Source organism: Ovis aries, chromosome 3, assembly GCF_016772045.2.
Source record: "Ovis aries strain OAR_USU_Benz2616 breed Rambouillet chromosome 3, ARS-UI_Ramb_v3.0, whole genome shotgun sequence".
NCBI classification, from domain to species: Eukaryota; Metazoa; Chordata; class Mammalia; order Artiodactyla; family Bovidae; genus Ovis; species Ovis aries.
The window spans coordinates 219229189-219254218 of NC_056056.1; the positions used below are offsets into that span (position 1 = coordinate 219229189).

Sequence of the window (25030 nt, forward strand, 5' to 3'; positions counted from 1 at the left end):
TTTTCCAGGTTGTAAGGCAGGGCTCCAACTTCATCCTTTCTCATGTGGATGTCCATTTCTCCCAGAACTGTTGATTGAAAAAGCTGTTCTTCCCATTGAATTATCTTAGCCTGTTTATTGAAATGAATTGACCATACATGTTAAGTACTGCAGGGTTTTGGAGAGGGGAGGCACACGTTCAGATCCGTGCTATAGGAAGATCAATTTGACGGCAGAGACCGGGATGGGCTGGAAAGAGGAGGGATGGAGACTCTACAGGTGGGCTTGAGGGAGGGAGAGAGGGGGAACTGGGGAGAAAAGCAGTTCCCAGATCAGCCGGGGTGGGGTGGGGGCACCTTGGTGGGGAGCCAGGTACAGAGATCTGCCGGAATGTAGCATACACTAGGGAATGGGGATGGGGGTGAGAGGATGACGGAGGAAAAAGACTGGGCTCCTCAGCCTCTTGAGATCCACAAAGTGCTAAAATTAAACCCTCTCCAGATATAGCCACTGTGAGTGAGTTTTCAGGTAACGAGAGGATTGCAAGTGCAAAACAATGCCAATTACAGCAGCACTACCCCAGATTATAAGGCTTCCAAGAGGCGGCTCATACCTCCAGGCAGGCTGTGCCTGGAAATTTCCAGGGGAGGTTTGGGATCCAAGCATGCAGGCTACCTGAAAACCAGGCCCCACATTGGGTACCCGCTGCTAGACAGGCGCGGCTTCTCCCCATACTGACCTGCCTTCATTGCCCCAAGGAAATAGAGCAGGAAGGGACAGAAGGGCCCCTGTATCCCCGAGTTCTGAGCAATATTCTTAAGGAAATTTGTCCCTTCATGGGCACCCCCCGCCCAGCCCTGGGGGCCAGAGTGCCTCCTTGGCTCTTTTCTGCTTTCCCTGCTGCCCACTCCCCTGCACACAGCTGGAGCCAGCCCAGCATTACCCTTCTGCGCTAAGTGACCTTTAGCCAGGCAGCTGCTCTGAATCCTAGCTTCCACTTCTGTAAAATGGGGAGACAAGCCCCCTCCCTTTTTGGCATGTTTTCAGGATTAAACGAGATATTGTAGATATAGAGCCTGAGCAGTAGAAGTCAGGACAACCTCCACGCATGGCGATTTGGCAGTGTCTGTTAAAACAGTGAGTGTCCACGCCCTGGGCCCCAGCAATTTCTTCCCAACATTTCCCGTGGAGAAAGTTTTGCAGATACGTCTGAGGGTGCTTCCTGCAATACCTCCTGTGAGATTGGAAAATCATAAACAACTGGAAAGGGCATTAATCGGGGCCTGATTGAACTAGGGTCCCTCAGTCCTGCACACCGCTTCGCTGTAATTAAAGAGGCTGGCAGTTCCTACTTGCTGTCACGTAGGACAGATCCCTGCCACGTGGGGCTGCGCAAACGAAGCAGGAGCAAACAACACCTACAGCTGATTCCGTTTCAGCTTCTGGGAATCCCACACAAGCGCTATATAGTTTATGTTCGTATGTACGCACCTGTGCGTGTGGATGCCATAAACACACCCTGGAAGAAGAGCATATGACCAAATGAGCCAGTGGTTACTTCCAGGGAGGGGACTGGGTTGGAGGTTTGGGAGGTGGCAAGAACAACAAAGAGAATTTCACTTTGCGGGAGTGTTAAGTGTTTCACTGTAGGATATGCCTGTGTCCCCTGCGGAGATACACTCATACAAAATACCCTCCGGCACCAAGTGCAGACAGTCGGGATGGCTAGCCTGACCCACGCTAACCTTGGGCTTCCCAGGTGGCTCAGTGCTCCAAGAATCCGCCTACCAAAGCAGGAGCCACCAGAGGTTCAGGTTCGATTCCTGGGTTGGGAAGACCCCCCTGGAGGAGGAAATGGCAACCCATTCTAGTATTCTTGCCTGGAAAAATCCCTTGGACAGAGGAGGAGCTCGGTGGACTACAGTCCATGGGTTCGCAAAAGAGCCAGACAGGGCTGAGCACACAACCAAAGAGGGCTGACCCACGTGCCATCAAGGCTCAGAGGCCACAATTCTGAATGTAGGTCAAGGGAGGCACCCTGGGGAGGAAGGCGTCTCAGTGCCTCCCGCCAACATCCCCAGCTCTCAGAGTCTGGGTTCTGACTGGGGAAGCCCCTCAGGTGGGCAAATGATATCCCCTGGCGGGTTGGAGAGAGGATGCTGTCAGCCTAGCTGGACCAAGGCCACAGCCCACCCCTCCCTGCTGAGCGGTCTGCCAAGAAAACTAGTGAACGACATAAAAATCCATCCTGGAAATCCCAGAGGCATCCTTGGAACGGAGTGTGGCCTTTAAATTAGAATGTAGGGGGGTGGGGGAAGGCAGATTTGCCTGTAGCTTGATTTCAGGTGAGTGAGGGCTGGTGGCTAAAAGGCAACAGTCGTGCCTGGTTGCAGCCCCCACACCAAGGTCCTGCCCCCCACACCAAGGTCCTGCCCCCCACACCAAGGTCCCGCCCCCCACACCGGGGTCCTGCCCCCCTACACCAGTGTCCTGCCGCTTGCTGTGAAGGAGACCCCAGCCCCACCAAGGCTTCCAGTGTAAACAGCAAGGGTTCCCATGGAAACTCTGCTTTGCAGAATCCTTTGGAAATCATTCCCCAGGAGGGGAAAGCACTTCTCACACCCACTTTGTGTTCCTGGGCTTGGTTTCCAGGAACGCTTGATTTTAAGTGCTGCGAGGAACAGGAGCCGAAGGAGGGCTGGAGGCTGAAAGCTGCCCAAAGCGGCCCAAAGGAGCTGAACGGACCGTTTCAAAGCCACTACCCTGGACAGGCCATGGAGGCTGAGGGTGTGGGCTGTACTGAGAGGTTTCAAACGCCCAGAGGTGCCAAAGAGGGTGACGGGGCTGTGACCTAGAGTTGGCAGGAAACCCTGGGTCGGAGCCGGGCGGGTCAGGCAGAGAGAAGGCCAGTAGCTGAGGCCCTGGCACACGTCTGCCCACCGTCTGTGCGGGGGCTCAGGGTACCATCCGGGCAGCAGGAGGCAGTGCCCGCGGCTGCCATCAGGGGCTGCCAGGGCTTCTCCTACCGGCTCTAGGCCCCGGGGTCCGCGCTCAGGATGGTTGCCACCCACTCTTCTGCTCTGAGGCTCCCCTTCAGGTGGGCTCACTGTGGCTCCTCGGCACCTCCCCTCGGGCATCTTCCTTGCTGATTAAGAGCCTCTCTCCCTCTTTGGCCCCTCTCAAGCCCTCTCCTGGGCCCGGCACACACATACACACGTCTCCGTTTGCCTTGTCCCCCTTCTCAAGGCCCCTCCTGGGCCTGGCACACACACACACACACACACATACACACATACACACACTCCTCTCCGTTTGCCTTGTCCCCACTCCCAGGTCCTCCCTGTGGGGGAACCAAAGAGGGGGTCCCCACCCCCAGGGAGGCCCGCCCCTCATTTAACAGCCCCCGCCCCCCGCGCCGCCGCACTGCACAGTGGCAGCCGGTTTTTCCTGAAGGCTGAGAGAAGGAAACACACACCCGCTGAGCCTCCGCAGAGCAGGGAGTTCCCCATCTGTCCTCTCCGAGCAGCGCCCGACGTCCTGATTGTCACTGAAGCCGGGGCTCAGGTGGACGTGGCTGCTCAGAGCTGGAGCTGGTGTTCAAGAGAAGTCGGCGGCCACCCAGCCCCAGGCTACCTCCGAAGGCGGCTCCTCCCTCCTCTTCTCCATGCACTCAGCGTCCACTCAAGCCTGCCCTCCAGAAGCTCAGTTCCAGGCCCCTCTGCCCCTCCTCCCCGCCACGGCCCCCTGCACCCCCCGCCCTGCAGACACCTGCTGCCCCTTACGCCTGCCCGGCCTGTCTCCGCAGTCCTGGCTCAGTCCTGGGGGCCGGAGGACTGGGGTTTGGTCCTCCTGGCCCCAAGTAGGGGGTCTCAGAGCATTCTCTTCTGAGCGTGCCCCCTCCCCCTCCCTGCCTCTCTCCTTGCTCACTGAAGACCCCAGCGAGCACCCAGCTCAGCCACCACTGACAACATGTGTGTCCACAAGAAGGGTGACGGGAGACTGCCCTGGTGGTCCAGTGGCTAAGACTCTGATCTCTCAATGCTAGGGCCCTGGGTTTGATCCCTGGTTGGGGAACTAGATCCCACATGCCACAACTAAGGCCCAGAGCAGCCACATAAATAAATAAATAAAAATTAATATTAAAAAAAAGTGACAGGTCAGTCCCTGAGGGCCTCACGGGCTACCCAGAAGAGCTGTCATTTTGTTCCAGGTGAGGTGGGGACCGTGGAAGGTTTTGAGCCCGAGGAAGTTCAAGGTCCCACATACCTCTCACCAGGATCATTCAGCTGCCTCGTGGACAGGGGACTGCGGGACCTGGGCCAGGGCGGGAGGTCGCCATCCCTCCTGGCTCCCCGCATTATCCCCGGGGCCATGTGGAAAAGGCTGGTTGCCAGCCTGTGGGTCTGGGGGCCAGGGGCTGTGGTGCCCTGGGCCTGGCCAGGCACAAAGCCTCCTGCTCTCACAGGCTTTGGCTTTTCCCGGAGCGGCTCCGCAGCCCCTTGGACAGTGTGTCTGCCTCACCCCAACCCCAGCTCCGGCCTCTACTTCGGGCCGTGGGAGTCAGGAGACTGGAGGGTAGCTTTGCTCGAGGCAGTTTTCTTCCTTAAACAGTTCATTAAACTGCCTTCTGGGGGGCAGGGGCCTCTGCGTCCCCCAGCCCACTCCAGCCCCATAATCCAGTTCAGAGCTCTCATTGCTGTGCTCGGAGGCTGGGAGCCGAGCTAGGAGGCTGTGGACTGTCCTATGAGCCCAGCAGGGCCCATGAACCCAGCGGGCCCTGTGAGCCCAGGGAGGTTCCATGAGCCCGGAGGGGTCCTGTCAGCCCAGAGGGTCCCATGAGCCCGGCGGGGGTAGTCCTGTGAGCCCAGCAGGGCCCGTGAACCCAGCAAGCCCTGTGAGCCCAGGGGTGGGTTCCTGTGAGCCCAGGGGGTCCCGTGAGCCTGGGGGTGGGGTTCTTGTGAGCCCAAGGAGGCCCCATGAGTCCGGGGGGGAGGGTCCCATGAGTCTGGGGGGATCCTGTGAACCCAGGGGGGTTCCTGTGAGTCCAGGGGGTCCCATGAGCTCGGAGGCTGGGAGCCGAGCTAGGAGGCTGTGGACTGTCCTGTGAGCCCAGCAGGGCCTGTGAACCCAGCGGGCCCTGTGAGCCCAGGGGGTGTTCCATGAGCCTGGGGGGATCCTGTGAACCCAGGGGGGTTCCTGTGAGTCCAGGGGGTCCCATGAGCTCGGAGGCTGGGAGCCGAGCTAGGAGGCTGTGGACTGTCCTGTGAGCCCAGCAGGGCCTGTGAACCCAGCGGGCCCTGTGAGCCCAGGGGGTGTTCCATGAGCCTGGGGGGATCCTGTGAACCCAGGGGGGTTCCTGTGAGTCCAGGGGGTCCCATGAGCCCGGCGGAGGGGAGTCCTGTGAGCCCAGCAGGTCCCGTGAACCCAGCGGGCCCTTTGAGCCCAGGGGTGGGTTCCTGTGAGCCCAGGGGGTCCCGTGAGCCTGGGGGGATCCATGAGCCTGGGGGCGGGGTTCCTGTGAGCCCAGGGAGGCCCCATGAGTCTGTGGGGGGTCCTGTGAAGCCAGGGGGTCATATGAGCCCAGGAGGGTGTTCCTGTGAGCCTGGGGGGGTCCTGTGAGCCCAGGAGGGGGGTCCCGTGAGCCTGGGGGGGGCTCCCATGAGCTTGGGGGCGGGGTTCTTGTGAGCCCAGGGAGGCCCCATGAGTCTGGGGGGAGGGTCCCATGAGTCCCGGGGGGGGGGTTCCTGCGAACCCAGGGAGGTCCCATGAGCCCAGGAGGGGGTTCCCGTGAGCCCAGGGGGTTCCTGTGAGTCCATGGGGTTCCTGTGAGCCCAGGGAGGTGCTATGAGCCCAGGGGGAGGGTCCCATGAGCCCAGAGGGGGGTTCCTGTGAACCCAAGGGGTGTCCTGTGAGCTCGGGGAGGCACTATGAGCCTGGGGAGAGGGTCCTGTGAGCCCAGAGGGGGTTCTTGTGAGCCCATGGGGTTCCTGTGAGCCCAGATGGGGGGTCCTGTGAGCACAAGGGGTTCCTGTGAGCCCAGGGGGTTCCTGTGAGCCCAGGGGGTGTCCTGTGAGCCCAGGGGGTTCCTGTGAGCCCAGGGGTTGTCCTGTGAGCCTGGGAGGCCCCATGAGCCCGGGGGGAGGGTCCTGTGAGCCCAGGGGGTGTCCTGTGAGCTTGGGGAGGCACTATGAGCCTGGGGAGAGGGTCCAGTGAGCCCAGAGGGTTCCTGTGAGCCTGAGAGGCCCCATGAGCCCGGGGGGGAGGGTCCCATGAGCCAAGAACGGGGGTCCTGTGAGCCCGGGGTGGGGGCCCCTGCTGCCCTAGCAGAGGGGCTGGGGCTTCTTCTGGACGTCAGTCTGTGGCCCCGGCCCCACTCCCCCAGCGCTAACTATCCCTGCAGGCCCTGGGCCGGGGTGAGTACTGGCCTGCTGAGCAGTCGGTGTTGCCCATAACCACCCTCGCAGGCAGGCTGGGGTTTGGGCACCTCTGGGGCAGCCCTGGGTGTGGGGAGGGAGGACGAGCAAGCAGAGGAGGTCAGGAGAGGATTGGGGGGAGCAGGGAGGAGGGCGTCGAGCCTGGCAGCCTGGTGCTCCCCAGCCTCAGCCCTGGTCCGCCCGCGAGACAGGGTGCCGCGGGCAGTGCTGAAGGTGAAATGAGGGGTCACAGGAACACACGCTAGGGCAGCAGAAAGGGCTCAGGATCAGACACTGAGGAGCCGCAGGCCTGAGCTTCTGCCGCACAAAGGGACCCCTCTGTGCTCCCCAGGGACAGCTCCAGGAACCAAGCCATGCAGCTAGGCAGCGATGGACAGGGGTGGCCTCGGGCAGCTGGGCAAGCAAGGAAGGGACTGGTCTGCCCCAATCCACAGGGGGCAGGGCTGGAGCCTAAGGCAGCTGAAGAGGAGGAGGAGGGTGGGGTGGGGACAGGCCAGGCGGAGCGGGGCTCCGGAGAACAGGGCTGCAGGGTGGATGGAGGCACCACTGAGGCCCTGGGGGTGGGGAGCTTTGAGGAGGGGGGCGTTGGGAGGCAGCAGTTGGCACGCTGAGTGTCAGAGGCAGGCTGAAGGGTAAATAACCTTGGGGTCCCCGTAGGGGGAGGCAGAGAGCGTCAGTCTGTCTGGCCCCTGTCTTGCCAGCACCCTCCTCCCTGCCCCCTGATGCCCAGATCTCCTTCCTCACTTGCATGTGCCCTGACCCTCCCAGCCCCAGGCCCCCAGACCGATGATCACATCCTGGGCCTCCAGCTCGGTCTCCCAGCCCAGCCTCCGCATGGTTCATTCTTGCTCACACCCCGTACCTCCCGCGCTGGCCCCCGGTTCCACTTTGCACAGCTGCTCTGTCTTTGGCCCAACAGGGCAGCGGGTAAGGGGTGGGGGCCTTTTGTATAGTTGCTCTTTTATTCATCTACTCTGTGTGTGCACACAGTACTGGGTCCCCGCTGGAACCTCCTGGTGGCTCAGGCTGGTGTAAGAGAGCCCGAGCGTCCCTAGAGGGTGAGGAGGGCCCCAGGGATGGGAGGTGTCCAAGAGAGCCCTTGGAGATGGAGGGAGTGCCCACCTGCAGAGGGAACAGCTTGGGCAAAAGCCTGGAGATGAGGCACACTTGAGGGGCATGACTGGGCTGTGGAACAGGCGTGGGGGCCAGCCTCGTAAATGTGGGGGCGAGGTGATGGGGTACCCTGCAGCCGCACTTCCAATACAGATCAAGTTCCCTGGAGGGAGAGGCTTCCCCAGGGCCTCTGATCCAGGGCAAGACCTGTGGGCAGGCAGAGCTCGTCCTAGAGATTTTCATAGACCAGGTTAAATTCACCATCACCCTCAAATTTATGCTGTTTCTCCTGGAAAGGAAAAAAGAAAGAAATGAACAGTAGGGAGGGGAAAGATAAATTTGCACTAATTTAGTTTTGGGCAAAGGCAGACAAATAGATGGCTTTCTAAGTAGCTTTGACCGGGAGCCCTATTCTTGTCCCCAGGCCCACCTCACCAGCCTCATTTCCTGTCCTCCCACCCCACACCTGCTCTCTGCCCTCCAGCCCCACAGGCCTCTTCTTTCCTGCCTTAGGCCCCTCCAGATGGTCATCTCTCCTCTTGGGGTGCTCCCAGGACCCTATCTGTTCCCCGATGACCTCCTCCTCACTCTACAGAGCTCAGCTCAGCACGCCAAGAGCCCTCTCCTCAACTCTGGGCTAGTCCCTCCCCAGAGCCCACTGTTCACAGATGTTTCTGTGTGTCTGTAAGAATCCGTGACCCTGTTCCTGCAGACCCGAGGCTGCTGGGGAACTGGAACAGCGTCTAGTTGTCCTGGTCAGGACCTCAGGGCCTGCCATACAGTGGTCACTCCCTGGGATGGCCCAGACAACCTTGGGGGTCCCAGGGTGGGGAAGCCTTGCCTCCAGTCACAGCCTAGTTCAGAGATGACCGTAGAAAGAGCTTTGAGAATAGGAGATTCAACAGAGTCAGCCTCTGCTAGGGGGCCCAAGCACCTGCCCCCTCACTTCCTGATGGTTCTTCCAAGGTGCCCAGCCACGGTCCTTGAGACCCTTGTACTTGATGGTGTCCAGAGCTCTGGTATAGATGCTACTTAACTTGGAACTCATTTGAATTCATGGGCAGTTGGTTTTGCAGGAAAGTGTCATGCACCCACTTGACAGATGAGCAGACTGAGGTTTAAGAGAGACTCATGATCGAGGGATGTGCCTTAGCCCCCTTCATGATAATAATAAAGCCCTGTCCAGGCTTGCCCCGGCTGCCGCCAGCACAGTCCCCAGCCACCTTCAGCCTGGGGACAGCGAGAAGCCTCACGCCTCTGCCTGACTGACGGGCGTAGACTCTCTACCGTGTCCAGTGGCGGTTACGCTTGCTCCCTTGCATGGCGCCTACTGGGTCGCAGTACCATCTGTGATCCTCATGGCAAGTCTAGGAGGTGAATGCTCTCAGGGTCCTCAGTTTACAGATGTGGGCACAGAGGTTAGCCCCTTGGCCAGGGCGGCAGAGCTGGAAAGGGGTGGTGCCGGGGTAGGGGGTAAACCCACCAGGCCTCCTAAGTACCAGGTCAGCCGCCTCGGGGGAGGGCTCTGCTTCAGCAGCGGGTGGCTCACGCCCCACCCCCGGCACATGGCGGGCGCTTCCCAGAGGAGGGGAAGTGGAAGGAGGACACGTGGAAGGAGAGGAGGAGCCAGGCTCGCTGCCCCGACCCTGCGTACCTGGGAGAGCAGGCCCTGGGAGGTGGGCGGGCTGCTGGCTTCACCCTGGATGCAGTCGTAGACCTCGGACTCGCGGCGCTGTAGGTCCTGCAGGAGACCCGTGAGGTCAGGGGACGCCCACGGCGCCCAGTCTCACTCCTCTCGGTCACACAGCCGCACCTTTGCACCCACCGTTCCCTCTTGGAGCCATCTCACCCCTCCCCCGTTTGCACAGTGCCACACCTCTGGGTGCTCCCTGCCACACCCTCCCACCACCTCAAGCCTCTCGTGGAGCCTGTGCTCAGCCCGGTGGGCTCTCCAGGCCTCCAGCTTGCTGGCAAGAGGAAGGGCCCAGGCCCACACACACTGTCCCTGCCTGTCCTTAGGGCCTCGGGCACCTGGCAGCCAGCAGTCCCCCGATGTGACTCCCACGGCCAAGACTGCAACAGGAGCTCTGCGAACACCCCCCCTCACTCCCTGGACCAAAGCCCCTGGGAGGGTCCCACTCACCCCTCCACCCCTCTAGGTCTCCCTTGACCCCTCCCGCCAGCCTGTGCTCACAGAGGACCTCGGCTCACACTGGAATCACACTCATCTCCCGCAGAGGGGCTTGATCTGTCTCTAGGTCACCGTGGCCATGGTTGGGACCCTTGGAGAACAGCCCTGAATGAGCTGTGGTGAGGGGGCTCCTCACTCACCTGGGTGTGTGTCTTAGGGCCCCATTGACTCTTGGTCCATCTATGAACAGCCTGACCAGAGGCCTCAGGATGGTATTAATAAAAAGAAACGATTTCTTGTTTGAAATCAGGCAAAATTAGGCTCAACTCTCAGCTCTGACATCTACCAGCCAGAGGCAACCGGGAGCCTTCCTGTGCCTCAGTTTCCTCATCTGTAAAATGGGGATAACTGTTCATCTTGCAGGCTCAGTGGATGATTATATGAGATATTGTGCACAAAGGGCCCAGCACAGGGTCTAGTGAGTCACATGTGCTTAATAACGATTGAATGATCATCAAGGGGGGCTTGGTGCCTCCCTGCCCTCTCTGCAGTCACAGCCTAGACCCTTGCTCAGACCCTGATGGGCACCAGGGTGGATGCTACTCCTTGGGGGTTGTTGGAGCAGAGCCACCAACAGCCTAAGCAAGAGGCAGGAACCTTTCCTTCCCACGTGTACATGTCATATGGATGCCGGCTCGTTGCCAAGGAGGTGGTTTCCCTGGCAACAGGCAAGCAGGGGTTGCTGAGGAAGGCTGGAGAGACAGGTGGTACTCTGAGGCAAGAGAAGGGAGGGGAGGTAAAGAGGGGTGGGAGGAGGCTCCAACGCAGCAGGGCATGAAAACCTGTGTAATAAACCATTTGGCACTTGGGAGACCCTCACTTCAAGGGCATCACACACAGGGATGGCAAGGCTGCCCAGAGACCTCCAAGTCAGAAAGAGGGAGGGTCTTGGAGGAGGGGCTTCTGACCTGCCTGTGGGAGCAGGGAGGCCCCAGGGAGGAGCCCCAGTTTCAGTGAAAGGCATCTTCTGAGACCTGCTCTGGCCTGTTGGGCTCTCATGCCTGCCCAAAGCACCAGCCACCGCCGGCAAGCCTGACACATGGGGTGTGGGTCTCCCCAGTGGCCCTGGGCCCCCAGCCTCCATCCACCCAGTCCTGGATCTCTGAAGATCTGACAGCTGCCCTCCCACCAAGCTGGATGTTCCTGGTCACAGAGAGAAGCAAGAAAAAGGACCTCTCTGCCGATATGCTGGCAGAAGACCAGATCTCGGGCCCCTCAGAGGGTCCCCTCAGGTCCAGTGCCCATGGGCCGCCCACCACATATCAGCCCAGAGACGCCTGGAGCTGTCTGAGGTCTCACAGCTCCTCCTGCCCTCTGTGATGTGTGCTCCCACCGGCCTGGGCACGCGGCTAAGTGATTTCCAAGCCAGAGAAGAGCATCCTGACCCGGGGCCCTGCAGGCCTCTGACCCACCCTGGCGGTGGTCAGGCTGTGGGCAGGAGCGGCTGCGGGGCTGGGGAAAGGGCGGCTGCAGGAGCTGCTGCCAATTAGCAGCTGCTGAGAGAAGCCTTCGACAAGCCCTGACCTGCTGGGCGGCATCTGCATGCCGGCTGTGACCTGCATCAGCAGGCTGTGAAATGCAGGCCACCTTGTCAACAGGACTCCTTCTTGGCCTTCCAGGGAGGGGTGATGGGGGCCGCCTCCGTCCGCGGGGAGAGGGCCAGGCCTCTGAACTGGCTGCCGGGCCGGGCTAGGCTGACGCTGTGCTGCCACGGCTGGCCTGGACAGCACTGGGTGGGCCACACTGCTGTGTTGTGCTCTGCGCTGAGGCTGGGCCGGGCTGAGCCACCTGTCTGGGATCCAGGCTCCCCGAGTCCTTTGTCTCCTGCCGCCCTCTATGGACGGTGGTGCTGAGCTGAGTGGTCATCAGCCCTGGCAGAGGGGTGAAGTCAGCACCGAGGCCTTTGTCCGGGTGGGCTGAGGTCTGCAGTCAGCGGCCCTGGGCCGAGACCTAATCTGAGGGTCCTGGACATTGATTCCCCTAGTAATACCCACACCTGTCATCAAGGAAACACAAGAGCTATGTCTCATGGACACCTGAGAGTTGCCTGATGCCCTCTGGGGGCTTCCCTTGTGGCTCAGCTAGTAAAGAATCCGCCTGCAATGCGGGAGACCTGGGTTCGATTCCTGGGTTGGGAAAAACCCTTGGAGAAGGGAAAGGCTACCCACTCCTGTATTCTGGCCTGGAGAATTCCATGGACTATAAAGTCCATGGGGTTGCAAAGAGTCGGACACGACTGAGCGACTTTCACTCACTTCACTCTTGGGGCAGATCTGGGAGCCCTGTTCAGCAAGAAGGGATACTCAGGAGAGACGGAGCACTTCTGCTCTAGGTTAGGATCCTGGCATGTCTGAAGCGAACGGCCCATGGTGCTAACCAGAGTCCGGGAAGGCAGGGCTGGGCTAGGCCTCCAGTGAAGGCCTCACGTGCCAGCTGAGGAGCTGGCAGTGGGGCGTCACTGGAGGTTTCTGGGTGGGAAGCGACGGCATCAGGGGTGTGCTGGAAAGGCCCCTCTTCCTGCCAGGAGGAGCAGGAGGGCTGGAGGCTGAGCGCGAGAATGAGGGCGCTGGGCCAGACGGAAGCTGGAGCAGAGCTGAGCGGAGGCATCCAGATGCTCCTGGGACATGTGAAACTACAATGCTGATGCCCCACATTCACCATGGAGTGCCCACTCTGCCCAGCACGGAGCCCCCAGGGAACCCCAGGCACCCGGGAGCTGAGAGCGGGCCTCTACTCAGCTGACTGCTGAGTGCCTGCTATGTGCTGGGCCCTGGGGTCCCAGACAGACCACAGTCAGAAAGCAAACAGTGGCCGTAAGGGCCACAGAGAGACCTGGAGAAGGAAGGGAAGGAGGCTGGGTCACGGCGGGGACAGGTGGGGGGGTTGGGGTGGGGGTGAGGAGGTCAGAAAGGCCTCCCTGCAAAGGTGCCCCCTGAGCAGGGAGATGGAGCGAGGGAGGGGCCCCACAACAGCTCCAGACAGAACCCCTGAGCATTGGGGGGGGGGGGCACACACAGCCAACACCAAGGCCCCACCACAGGGTGGAGCAGGGCAAGCCTGGTATGTCTGCAGAAAAGCATGGAGACCAGTGTGTCGGAGCAAGTGAGTGCCCCGGCGGGAGGGCCTGTGGGCAGAGCTCTCAGAGAAGAGTTAGCGCTCCAGTGCCCACTCTGAGTGAGACAGGAATCCACCTCACTAGACGGTCGTGAGTGTGATCCGCAGACCTCCAGCTCCAGAGATCAAAAGCACTGACCCAGGGCCCGGCTGCTGGGCTCTGAGACCCAGTGTTCGTGTGCACAGAGGCCACAGCCCCGTGGGCTGCCCCAGCCAGTGGCTGAGCCCGGCAGGGATGCCATCCCTGCCTCTCCCGTGACCGGGCTCCCAGGGGCCTTGCTGAAGCGTCCGTAGGCTGCGCGCAGGTCAGCACGTCCTCTCTGCTTTCCTTCGCCCTTTCCTTTACCCAGAACCAGACCTACATCAGCTTTCCCAGTCATTTCCATTTGCTCTCACAAGTGGTCCCCGAATACCACTATCACACATTTACTCCTGCCCTGGTGTCTGCTTCTCAGAGGCCCGAGGCTCACCAAGGGCTCAGAGCAGAGAGGGATGGGACCTATGTTTGGAGGGGGTGACTCCGCTGCTGCTGATCGGAGCACAGACAGTGGGGCTAGGGTAATCACGGGCCAGCTGATCAGAAACCAATTGCAGGGGTTCCAGGGGTTCCAATTCCCTGGTGGTCCAGTGGTTAAGACTCCATGTTCCCAACACAGGGGCCCAGGTTCAGTCCCTGGTCGGGGTACTACATGCCACAGCTAAGACCCGACAAAGCCAAATACAAGAAAGAGAGAGAGAGAGAAAGGAAGGGAGAAAGAAGGAGAACCCAAATGGAGGGCTCCAGGCAAGAAATGGTGGTGGTTCCCACCAGCGTCAGCCCTGGAGGGGTGGGAAGATTCAGATTCCGGATGTGTCTGGAGTTAAATTGTGCTGATGGACCTGACGGGAGCAGTGGTGCAAGGAGAGAAGGAAAGGACAGCTTCCGAATGTTTAGCCTGAGCAACAGGAAGGGTGGCGCGGTCATCCTCTGCATCAGGAGGACTGCGGGAAGAGGCAGTTCCACGGGTGAAGAACCGGAGACTGGTCTGAGAGAGAAGCTGATGAGGGGTCCAAATAGAGCTGGTTCCAGTGTTCAGAGGAGGTGTCTGGGCTGAACATAGAAATGAGGGAGCTGTCAGAGTGTAGACAGTCTCAAAAGGTTGAGGCTGCATGAAATCACCCGGGGAGGGGAGAGAAGCTCAAAGAGAAAGGGCTCCAGGCCTGGATTCCAACGTTTAGAGGTCAGGATTCCTGGTTTCTAAGAAGGAACCAGTGAAGGAGGCTGAGGACGTATGGCCGTGAGTCAGAGAGGCATCACGGGAGGGTGGAATGTTCCGGAAGCAAGTAGAGAAAGTGTGTCCAGGAGGAGGGAGCGCTTGCTGGCCTCAGACACCGCAGCTCACCAAGGAAGAGGAGGACCCAGCGGGCCACTGGGTTTAATATCATGGAGGCCAACAGCGACCTTGAGAAGGAAGGCTTTGGTGGGCAGAGAGAACAGGTGGGCAGAAAGCCTGACTAAATGGATCAGAAAGGAGAGAGAGAGAGAAACTGAAGACAGAATTTTGACAGATGTGTTAACAGGAGTCATGGAAAAAGAGCAGGGTCACTGGAGGGGCTGTGGGCTCAAAATGAGAAACTGCAGATAGAGGAAATTGGAACGCGTTTGCAGACTGTAAACGGAAAACTACATCAGCCCTGTGCCACAGCTTATGGAACCAAGGCTTGGAAAGCTTGAGTCGCAGAACTCATGAGCGAAAAAACTAAGCTTTGCAGCCCAGTCTCTCTGGCTAAATCTAAATCCATGCTCCTTAATTGGTCAATTTTCACAGACAAACACACACACACACGAATTGGAGCAGGATAGCCTTTTTTTTTTTTTTTTTTTGGTCACAATATATCATGAGCATTTTTTCACGTGAATAAAAAGTAAAAATTGACATAATTAGAAGGAGAAATATACAATCTACAATCATATGGGCAGATTTTAACTTGATTCACTTAACATCTAATAGACAAAAAGCCCATAAAGAAATGGCATACTTTACCAACACAATCAATAAGCTTGACCTCTCTATCACACAGAACACTCACTCACTCAGCCATGCACAATGCAAGTTCTTTTCAAATGCATTTGAAATGTAAGCTGACCTAAAGCAGATCTCTAAAGACCTCAAAGGATTGAAATCATACAGAAGATATTCTCTGATCACAACAGAATTAGTAAGGAATAAAAAACAATGAAACTAGAAAATAATTAAACATTTGAAAATCAAGCAAAACATTTCTAAATAACTCATGGGGGAGGAAGGAAATCTCAGTGGGAAATTTAAACTGAACAATAATGAAAACGTGGCATATCAAAATTTGTGGGATGCAGCTAAAGCCACTTTAAAGGAAAGTTCATAGCTTTAAGTGCATGAATTAGGAAAGAAGGAAGATTGAAAATCAGTGATCAAAGTATCCAAACAAAATGGATTAGAGGGACTTTCCTGGTGATCCAGTGGCTAAGATTCCACGCTCCCAATCCTGGGGGTTGAGTTCAATCCCTGGTCAGGGAATAGATCCTACCTGCTGCAACTAAGGGTTCGAGCGCCACAACTAAGGATCCTGCATGTCACAGCTAAGACCCAGTGCAGCCAGATAAATAAATACAACAGAGAGAAAGAAAGTAGAGAGGGGACGTACACACAGGTCTCTCCCTGTCCACCACTCCTATTCACCATCACTGTCTGAGGCAGTGCAGTAAGACAAGAAAATAAGAAATACAAGGTCTGAAGGTTAAAAAGAAAGAAATGAAACTTCCATCATTCATAGATGGCATGGCTGGGTCCACAAAAAATACAACGGAATGGACAGAGAAAGGATTAGAATTAGTGAGTTCAGCAAGGTTACTCTTTATATAGTCAACATACAAAAATAAATCATATAAAAAATAACCAATCATATCTCAACTTACCAGCAATAGACAGTTAGAAAATAAAATGGGAACAACACGCCCAGAGCCCCATTATGAGTGTTAATGAGATGACACGTGTACCACAGCTCCAGGCATGCAGGGAGTACTCACCAAACGACCCCTGACATCATCGTCATGCTTGTCCATGTCATTCTTACCTGCCCAGGTCCAACCCTAGCCACTAGGGACAGGTCTCAAGGGCTAGCAGAGTCTGTGGACCCTCTCCCCAGCTCCTTTCCAGCCTTAAAGCCTCTTGAACCACCCAGCAACCTGGCAGGGCCATCAGACCTCTTCCCCACACTCCAGCAAAGTCAGCCTGAGTCTCAAAGAAGTCTAAACACAGGCAAGAAAGATGCTCCATGCAAAAGTGATTCTCTTCCATTAAAAATAACCTTGGAGAAGGATATTTATTCATGTGAAAAGATGTTCATGAGATACTGTAACATGAACAAAAGCAGCGGTACTACTCCAATTTTCTTTAAAAAAATGTGTGTGTGTGAGCGTGTGTATGGGTCTCTCGGTATGTGTTTACAGAAAAGACTGCAAGGTATAGAAGTCAATGTTAGTAGTATTTATCCTGGAAGAAGATAGGTTTAGGATGATGGTTATTTTCTTCTATTTGATATACATAGAAAGATCGTGTGTGTGTGTGTATGTGTGTGTGTGTGTGTGTGTGTGTGTGTGTGTATGGAGAGAAAGAAATGTTTTTATTTAACAGCTGATTTCAGAATTCCTCCTAGGGAAAATACCATGATAAGTTGGCGGGAGAAAAGAGACTATGGGGAAGTCTGGGGCCCCGTGGGAAGCAGTGGCTGCTGGAAATCCCCTGGAGTGGGAGTGGGGGCAAGGCCCTGGGAAAGCCGGCAGTGTTGTGTCCCCTTTGGGGCCATCGGTGCTGCCCTGAAGGAACCCTGTCTTCGCCTCGTCCCCATCTACCTCATCCTTGATAATCATGGTCATATTCTGAACACCCTCTGTGTGGGGATTTTTGGACATTGAGGAAAGATCCGTGTTTCATGTACGGGTCAGGGTGGTGGGTACAGGAACAGCTGGAGCTCGTACAGGCAGAGTCCCAGAACATCCCCTGGGGGCCCCTGCAGGACCCCTGGCATGGCTGTGCACCTCCCAGGTGTGGAGCCAAGACCCGCACCTGGCGGGACCTGAAGGTCCCGTAGAGTTGAGACCGCAGCTGACATTGGGTAGCCTTTATTCTTCGCTTTCTGGACAATGAGCGTATGTTCCTCATTCAGCTAAAATAGACGCAACTGAAAAGGAATGCCTGTCGGCATCCCAGCCCCCGGGCAGAGTGGCCATGTGTAGACCAGGTGGGCAGGCCCTGCTGGGCAACAAACAGCACCTCTGCTTGGCTGTAAGGACATAAAACAATGCGCGTGCATGTGTGCCTGTGTATGTGTGTGTGCGTGGTGTGTGTGTGTGTGGTGGGGAAGGGGATGGTGAAGAATTGAAACTCCTTGCTCTGTTTAGGGTGTGGGACACGGCCCGACCTTTTCCTCTTTTTGTGATTCTTCTTGTTGCTCCAATGTTGTTTGTGCAATAAAAACAGGAAGGAGTTGGTGAGCTGGTCACTGTCACTTGGTCAGACGGAGGAAATTTCTTCACTCCTCACCACTGTGCCCTGGCCGCCCCCTTGTTCCAGAAGTGGAGGGGCGTGCCAAGGAGGGCACCCCAGAGGCGACTCCCATCTACGTGTCTGCCAGGGGCCAGGGCCACAAACCTGTAACCCCGGTTCACCTTCACAGAAATCCCACAGGGCGGGAATATAGGTCCCCAGTTCACAGATGAGGAAGCGGAGGCTCGGACTTCACAGAGAAGTCACGTAGCTGGAACTCTCACTGAGCCAGGGAACCAGTCCCCGAGTCAGGCCTCAGGGGGTGGAGGACTCACCGTGTAGACGGAGTCTGACGGAGGCTGCCCTGGGCTGCTGGTGGCACTGGGGCCCGGGCACTTCTTGGCAACGTGCTTCCACAGAGCCCACATCTGTCTCTGGGGGAAAGGAATCAGGGTCATCAAGCTGGGCGGGGACCAGCAGCTCCCCTCCTCCCCAGACCCCACCAGACCCCACAGAGGAAAGGATGGCAGATACCCATGAGGCCACTTGGAAATTGATCACTCAGCGCCTTCCACCCACCTTCTCCCGAGAAGCGTGGCAAATACCCTTAATGCGTGCATGCATGCTAAGTCACTTCGGTTGTGTCTGACTCTTTGCGACCCTGTGGACTGCAGCCTCCCCAGGCTCCTCTGTCCATGGGATTTTCCAGGAAAGAATACTGGAGTGGGTTGCCATGCTCTCCTCCAGGGGATCTTCCAGACCCAGGGATCGAACCTCCATCTCTTATGTCTCCTGCATTGGCAGGCGTTCTTTTTTTTTTTTTTTTTAACCACTTGTGCCAACTGGGACACCCAAGACCTACATCAAATCACTCACCTGCCCAAGGATACTGGAAACGATAAAGATTCCGTCGAGGCACCCTGCCCACCACACAGGGCCTGGTTCTGGGGAGGTGGGTGCTGCAGGGCACAGGGCCAGCAGGGAGACAGGGTCCCCGGCTACAGGGCCGACTACTGAAGAGGGCTGCTGAGTGAGCACCAGCCAGACCAGGTGTGCAGTCCTCTCTGTCCCTCATAGGCTCTGCCTTTGCCCCCAGTCTGGACATCACTTTCTCCAGCAATCACCCTCCTTTGATAGAATGTTGCACACATTCAGGGAACCGACGAGGAAGTAAGTGCTTGCCACGTGGGTGTTGCTTAGGTGGCCCTTGTGCAATCACACACTCGCCAGGCACCTCTAGTGAACCAGGCAGCGTGGACACGGGGGCCCCATCCCTGCCCTCCGGAGCTTAGGACCCAGTGGAGAGGTGGACGATGAACCAGCAGTTTTCCCAAGCGTGGTTCCTGCGCTGACCGACAGAGACAGAGCCTCTGGCTCAGGAGAGGAAACAAGTGCCTCGCCCGGCAGAAAGGGCTGTTAGAGACCTGAAGGCTGGGGCTTCCCTGGTGGTCCAGGAGTTGAGAATCCACCTGCCAATGTAGGGGACGCCGGAAGAACCCAAGTGCTGCACACGCCGTTGAACCTAGAGCCTGCTCTTGGCAGCTAGAGAAAGCCCAAGCACGGCAACGAAATCCCAGCGCACCCAAAGATTTTTTTTTTAAGTCCTCTTAGTTTGGAAGAGAGGAAGGAGAGGAAGAGGCAGCAGCAGGTGCCGGGGCCTGAAGGTCTCGAGAAATGAAAAGATGGTCAGTGTGATCAGAGACGCAAACCTGCCTGGGATGGATCAGGGCGGCTGTGCTGGGCTGCGAGCAGAGGGTGGATGGTGGAAGAGGTCTGAAGGCTGCAAGCAGGACACACTAGGATCAGAAGGTGGTTTCAGAAAGCTTGTGCTGGGTGCTGCAAGAAACTCTAGTGGTCGAGGATGCGGCGGCGGTGGGGTGGGTGGGGGCCTTCCGGGAGGCGGGGGCTCTGGGAGCCGGAGGCCGTGCAGAGGCAGGAGGAGGCTGTCCACACGCCCCCCTCTCATCGCAGGCACCGTGCTGCCAACAGTGGAGCAACAACAGCCTCATCTCGGGGCAGGAGCTAATTAAAAACCCTGGCCGCCTGCCAGTCCCCAGCCCATTTACTTGGGATTAGCTCTCGAGAGCTACTTAACTCTCAGGCAGAAGCCAGCGCCATCCCCAGTCACAGCATAATGGCTCAGGACTAGGATGGAGCCTCACTGGGTGCCAGGTGGGGCTCTAAATGCATGACCTGCCTGCCCTCCTGCGCCCCTCGACAAATCTGCAAGACCAGTCTTCACACGGCATCCCTGTTCCACACAGGAGGCTGTGAAAGCTCAGAGAGGGCTGGCAACTTGCCCGAGGCCACAGAGCCAGAAGCGGCAGGGGCAGGATTTGAACCCAGGTCTGTGTGATTGACCAAGATGCTGCCCTGACAATACCTGGGGTTTTGGCTCTTCTGGGATGTGTAAGTCTCCCAGACAGACAGGGGCAGACATTCAGGCAGCACTTTACAGTTTACAAAGAATTCTAGGACTTATTCTTGCTAAGTTTCTAAGTAAGTCACGTCCAACTCCTTGCAGTCTCATCGACTGCAGCATGCCAGGCTTCCCTGTCCTTCTCTGTCTCCTGGAGTTTGCTCAGATTCATGACCATTGAGTCAGTGATGGTGTCTAACCATCTCTCATTGTTACTTAATTCTCATAATTGCCTGAGGAAGTGGGCATGGAGTTCCGCTTTCCAGAGGGGGAAACTGAAGTTTGTCCAGCTTGTCGGTGACTGCTTGGATCAAACCCAGGTGCCCTGTTCTCAAACCAAGTGCCCCTCCTCTGTACCACCTGCTTCACTGCCAAAGCTGGTGGGTGTGGGCTCACGGGCAGGGGCTCTGCCGGACTTCTTGGTGACAAGACCCAGGTAGGCCTGGCCTCGTGGTGCTCCACTGAGGCTGGGGGTGGGGAGGGCGGCGAGGCCACTAGGAAGGTAAGAGACATCGTGGGGTCACGAGAAGGAGTCCAAGTCTGCCAGGGCCGGGGAAGGACTTCTCAGAGCTTGCTTGTCTGTCCAAAGACAGGAGTGGAGCGTGAGAAAGAATCCAGGTCCTGGAGACAGTGCCTTGTGTTATGGTGGAAGTGACGCTCCCTGGAGCCAGCCTTGCCCCGTTCGGGTGCCCCGTCCCAGACCATCAGCATGTACCCTTCTGACCGTGATTTTCAAACGAATAAACCGTTCAGCTGCTCCGGAAATCTGTAAAGCCTCCGTTTCCTGCTCTGTAAGGTGGAAGCGACACTGTCACCTTGCCCACCTCTCAGCCTGGCCACCGCGGGCTCATCTCTCAGGTCTCAGCGCTCACTCACTCCATCATCCCTTTCACGAGCTCTGTGAGTCAGGCTCCCCCAGACACCAAGTCTGGGGCTTCTTTCTGGGGCTTCCACTCTGGTGGGGGGAGAGGCGGTGACACAGAAACAAGGCTGTGTGGGGCAGAGTGAGAAGAAGCAAGCAGAAAACAGGGAGACCTGTATTCTGGGCGAGGGGTGATGGAGGCCTGGGCTGGGGGTTGCGGGACGGGTCCAGGGATCAGCCGTGGGGGCGGCAGGGAGACAGGCACAGCACCAGGGCTTCCAGTCTGAACATCTGGGGCGTGGTGCTACTTGTTGGGATGATGTTAGCTGCTGGGGACTAAGGAGCGCTGTCCCTGACAAGGTGGGTGCGGATGCCCGTGGGCACTTGCACGGAGAAGATGTGATCTGGAGCGCGGGGAGGGCTCAGGGCAGCCACACTAGGTGGGGTTGTAATCCCTAGAGCGTAGCAGTCATGGAAGAGTATAGACAGATGAGGGGAGCTCTGAGGAAGGGGCCTGGGACGTGCCGACATACAGAGGCCACAGAAATGTGGGTGACCTAGCACACGGCTCCCCTGGGGAGTCCAGAACCAAGGATGGAGTGCGCCATGGAGGAGGGAGACCTGCTGTGTCTGAAGCCCCGCAAGGATAAGGACGGACCAACATCAGAGGCTGCCTGCTCCGGGAAGCCCACCTCGCCCTCACGCTGAGTGGGAGCCCTTGAACCCGCTTTCAGGACAGGACTCATCTTCCTCTTCTGAGTCGGTAGGTCCCAGCTTTGATGCGTTTATCAGATGTGCTCCTGGGGTCCTCTGTCCCTTTTCCTCCTCGGCCTCCGAGGCGGGCCGGGTAGCCTGTTATCTGGCCGGGGACCCTGCTGCGTGCTTTGTTCCTGTACTCAGCTCAGGGTTCAAACCGTGCGGGCCATCCAGTTCTGGGGCAGCGTCTACAGGGTCCACATCCGGATTTAGACGCAGCTCCAGGGAACTCTGGGGAATTCTTCGGCGGCACAAACCCCGCGGCAGCTCCCGGCCCTCCGAGTCCTCTCCCCTTCAAGGCTGGGCTCTCACCCCAGTGCCCCAAGGGCACGGACGACAGCAAGAGGTGCCCTGCACTGTGCTCCCACGGGGCCAGGCACCCACTGGCATCTGACCAATGAGGTCTCGCCCACCTTTTCAGATGGAGAAGGGGATCTGTCCTTAACCCCATTTCTGGAGGAGAAAACTGAGGCTCAGAGAGGGTGGAAACTTGACAAGAGGGCAGGGGGTGCCTCTGTCTTGCTTTCCACTAGGTCTGGCACTTAGGCCAGAGCCTGGCACACACTAGACACTCAGCAGCTGTTCCTGGGAAGGAGGGGAGGGAAGGCGGAAGGGTGCGGGGAAGGAGGTAGTGACCTCCTTCGTGACTTCCTACTCTGCCCCATGGCCTCCCTGGCTTCACTGGACACTGAGATCCAATCATTAAAATCCTTTTTTTTTTTTTTTTCTGCAGAGCAAGGGCTGAAGTAGGTCAAGTTCTTGCCCGGACACAGCTCGGGCCTCATCCCGCCCGTGGAAGACACCTGTGTGCTCACACAGCTGTGCCCGGGCTGGGGGTCCGCAGGCGGGGGTGAGTCCCTTGGCACTCTTGCCTCAGATTACTGTGTCCTGCACCCAGGCGGCCCCCCGGGGGCTGCTCCTGAGGACAGACTCAGAGCCTTCCCACCTGTCCCTGTCCTTGGAAGAGCCGCAGGGGGGAAGAAACCTCACTGTTCAGAGCTGTAGAGCGGGAAGAAGTAACGGAGGTCAACTGACCAGAGCACGCAGGGGAGGGTGCCCAGCACCCAGCGGCCCTGAGGAAACCTTCCTTCCTTCCTTCGGGGTTGCCAGGGATCCAGAGAATATGGGTTTCCCCGGTGGTGCTAGTGGAAAAGGAAGCTGCCTGCCAACACAGGAGACATAAGAGATGCAGGTTTGATCCCTGGGTCGAATCTGGTCGGAAAGATCCCCTGGAGGAAGGCATGGCAACCCACTCCAGTGTTCTTGCCTGGAGAATCCCCATGGACAGAGGAGCCTGGTGGGCCACAGTCCATAGGGTCGCACAGAGTTGAACATGAGATGGAAACGCCTTAGCACGCACACACAGAAAATATGAGATAAGGTTTTGGAAACTTAGAGAGCTAGAAATGGTACAAATGCAGGCCTGCACCTTCCATCAGACACTCGAAGGAACCTGAGCCCCGGAAAAGACTCAAGAGTCCTGATCTCCCGCAACAAGATCAAAAAGGATCTGGTGGCCGTGGGGGTGGAGGTGAGGCGAGGCAGGGGTCCTGGGGGCAAATGGCCCCAAGAAGCACCTATTCCAAACACCCTGCTTGGGAGGGGCTGTCCCTAAGCCACAGTGAGTGGGGTGGGGGCGGGGTTGCCCTGGGTCCTCATCCCCTACCTTCTTCCAGAGAAGCAGGGCCGTGGCCAGGATGCTCAGGACGGCCAGGATGCCGACGAAGCAGAAGAGCAGGAGCTTCTGGGGGCTCTGGGGGGGCTCCTGGTACCCTGTGTCTGGGTGAGGGCAGGGAAGCAGAGGTCAGCTGTCTGGAGAGGCACACCCCACCCCCAGCCCTCCTTACAACTCTCCCCAACTAGGACCCCCGGACCCCACCTCTGCTGAGGTCCTCCACCACCCCACACTCGCCTTGGCCGAGCCCCTTAATGCGTTCGCTGCCTTGATTTTTGGCAAGGGCAAGGACCACATCCTTTGCTCCTTAGGTGCCCCTGCCTCAAGGCCTGGCTCCACCAAAAGGCGCTTCCGGGGCCTGGGCGAGCCACGTCACCTCCTGGGGTCTCCTCCTTTCCACCTGTGATGTCGTGCTCACATGGGCAGGAGCAGTGAGGTGAAGCAGGGGTTGGGCAGAGTCTGTACCAGGCCTGGCAGGTGCTGCCCTGCGCCAGGGGTGGGCGAGGGCACAGTCCAGCCATTTCCCTTGAGCCACCCATCCCTTCATCCACCTCTTCTCCCTCTATCCCTCCATCCATATGGTGGACCAAAAAACGGCGGAGTGCCAACCAACATGGCAGGCACATGTGTGTCCTCCTGCCACCAGGCCCCAGCCCTTGCATTCAGGATCCCTCTCATCCCAAGGAAAGCCTCTGACAGGCAGGGTGTCGCCATGAAGAGCAAGTCCAAGGCCACATCCTGGCAAACCGCAGGATGGGGGTGCCAAGCCCAGGTCCCTGGCCTTCTGAAACCCTGGCACGACCAGTGGGAATGGCAGAGTTGGGTCAGAGGGTCATGACTTCGGTGATGGGCTGTTCTTATTAACTTCTGGGAGTCATTACTCACTCCTCTGAGAATGTGATGAAAACTAGGAATCTGACCCCAGAAAGATGTCCACGAGCTGCGTGCATGCTCACAGGTCTCCACAAACACACACGGGCCCCGGGCTCCATTCTGCACTCACATGACCCATGGTGCGAAAGGGACCCCGAGGACAAGGGCCTGCCAGAGGTGGCCAGAGCCGATCCATACCCCAGACTCTGCCCTTTCCACACGAAGGTGGGCATCTCGGCACACCTGTGTGGCCAGGGGCTTCCGGAGGTGGCTCAGCTCTGTTGTGCCAAAGCTGAGCGGGGAGGCAAACACTCCCCACTTTTGCTCCTGTGCCCCCAAGTCCTGCCGGACCCTGTGCCCAGAGAAGAGCTGCAGAGGAAGCTCACCTCTGACCAGGATGAACGTGCCCTTGCCTGTCATCCTGGTGTCCGGCCAGAACACGGAGCAGTAGTAGGTACCCGTGGCAGACGCGTTACGCGGCTTGAGGGTGATGGGACAGACAGTGGTGTGGGTCTGGTTCTCACTGCCTGTACCAGGTTGGCAGCTGATCTTCTCCACGAAGCTGGTCTGGCCCTGGAGGTCCACGTAGAAGTAGCTGACTATGAAGTCCTTGAACTTGGGGGTGTAGGGGTAGGTGATGCTGCAGCTGAAGGAGACGGCCCTGTTGGCCAGAGAGACCAGGATGGGGAGGCCGGTGTGGGTCACAGACCGCTCTTCTGCCGGGGAAGGAAAGGGACAGAGTGATGCTTCAGTGCCCCCATGCCCCCACGAGGACCGGGGCTCACGCTCACCACGTACTCCATGGATGCATGGATGCAGGTGGCATGCCGAGTGCTTTTCACACATGACTCTACACTTCCCAACACGCCCAAAGCCGAGTGCGTGAGGGCTTCGTTTAGCAGGAAGAGTCTGGGCTCAGGGGGTCCAGCTGCTAACTCTCAGTTTCTCAGCAGGCGTGGAGGGCAGCTGCAACTCCTCCCCAGGGGCTGGAAGACGCCAGACTCCACACTCCCAACTACCCTCCTTCCCAAAGGTCAAGAAGCCACGTTGGATAAAAAGCACAGGCCTGAGATGACCCAAAGCTGGAGAAGGAGGAGAAGCAAAGAGGA

The 25030-nt window shown here is 57.9% G+C and overlaps 1 protein-coding gene and 1 long non-coding RNA gene across 3 annotated transcripts in view; one reads left to right on the forward strand and one right to left on the reverse strand.

The window, feature by feature from the left end:
* Nucleotides 1–7356: 7356 nt before the first annotated feature.
* NFAM1 (NFAT activating protein with ITAM motif 1) overlaps nt 7357–25030 on the reverse strand; it is a 36396-nt gene continuing 18722 nt past the window's right edge. Inside the window, exons 2-6 of the mRNA XM_027966003.3 lie at nt 24308–24637; nt 23040–23152; nt 17672–17770; nt 9181–9267; nt 7357–7815 (exon numbers count right to left, since the gene is read on the reverse strand). Of these exons, the coding sequence (XP_027821804.2) occupies nt 7756–7815; nt 9181–9267; nt 17672–17770; nt 23040–23152; nt 24308–24637 (689 nt within the window). The 3' untranslated portion in view covers nt 7357–7755. The remainder of the gene's footprint in view (nt 7816–9180; nt 9268–17671; nt 17771–23039; nt 23153–24307; nt 24638–25030) is intronic.
* Nucleotides 18144–22622, forward strand: LOC121819237 (uncharacterized). 2 transcript variants are annotated; one of them, XR_006059495.2, is made up of 3 exons: nt 18144–20191; nt 20345–21380; nt 22107–22622. It is a non-coding gene; the product is annotated as an uncharacterized LOC121819237 (long non-coding RNA). The 2 variants fall into 2 exon arrangements; XR_009600304.1 differs by having other exon boundaries at nt 20345–22622.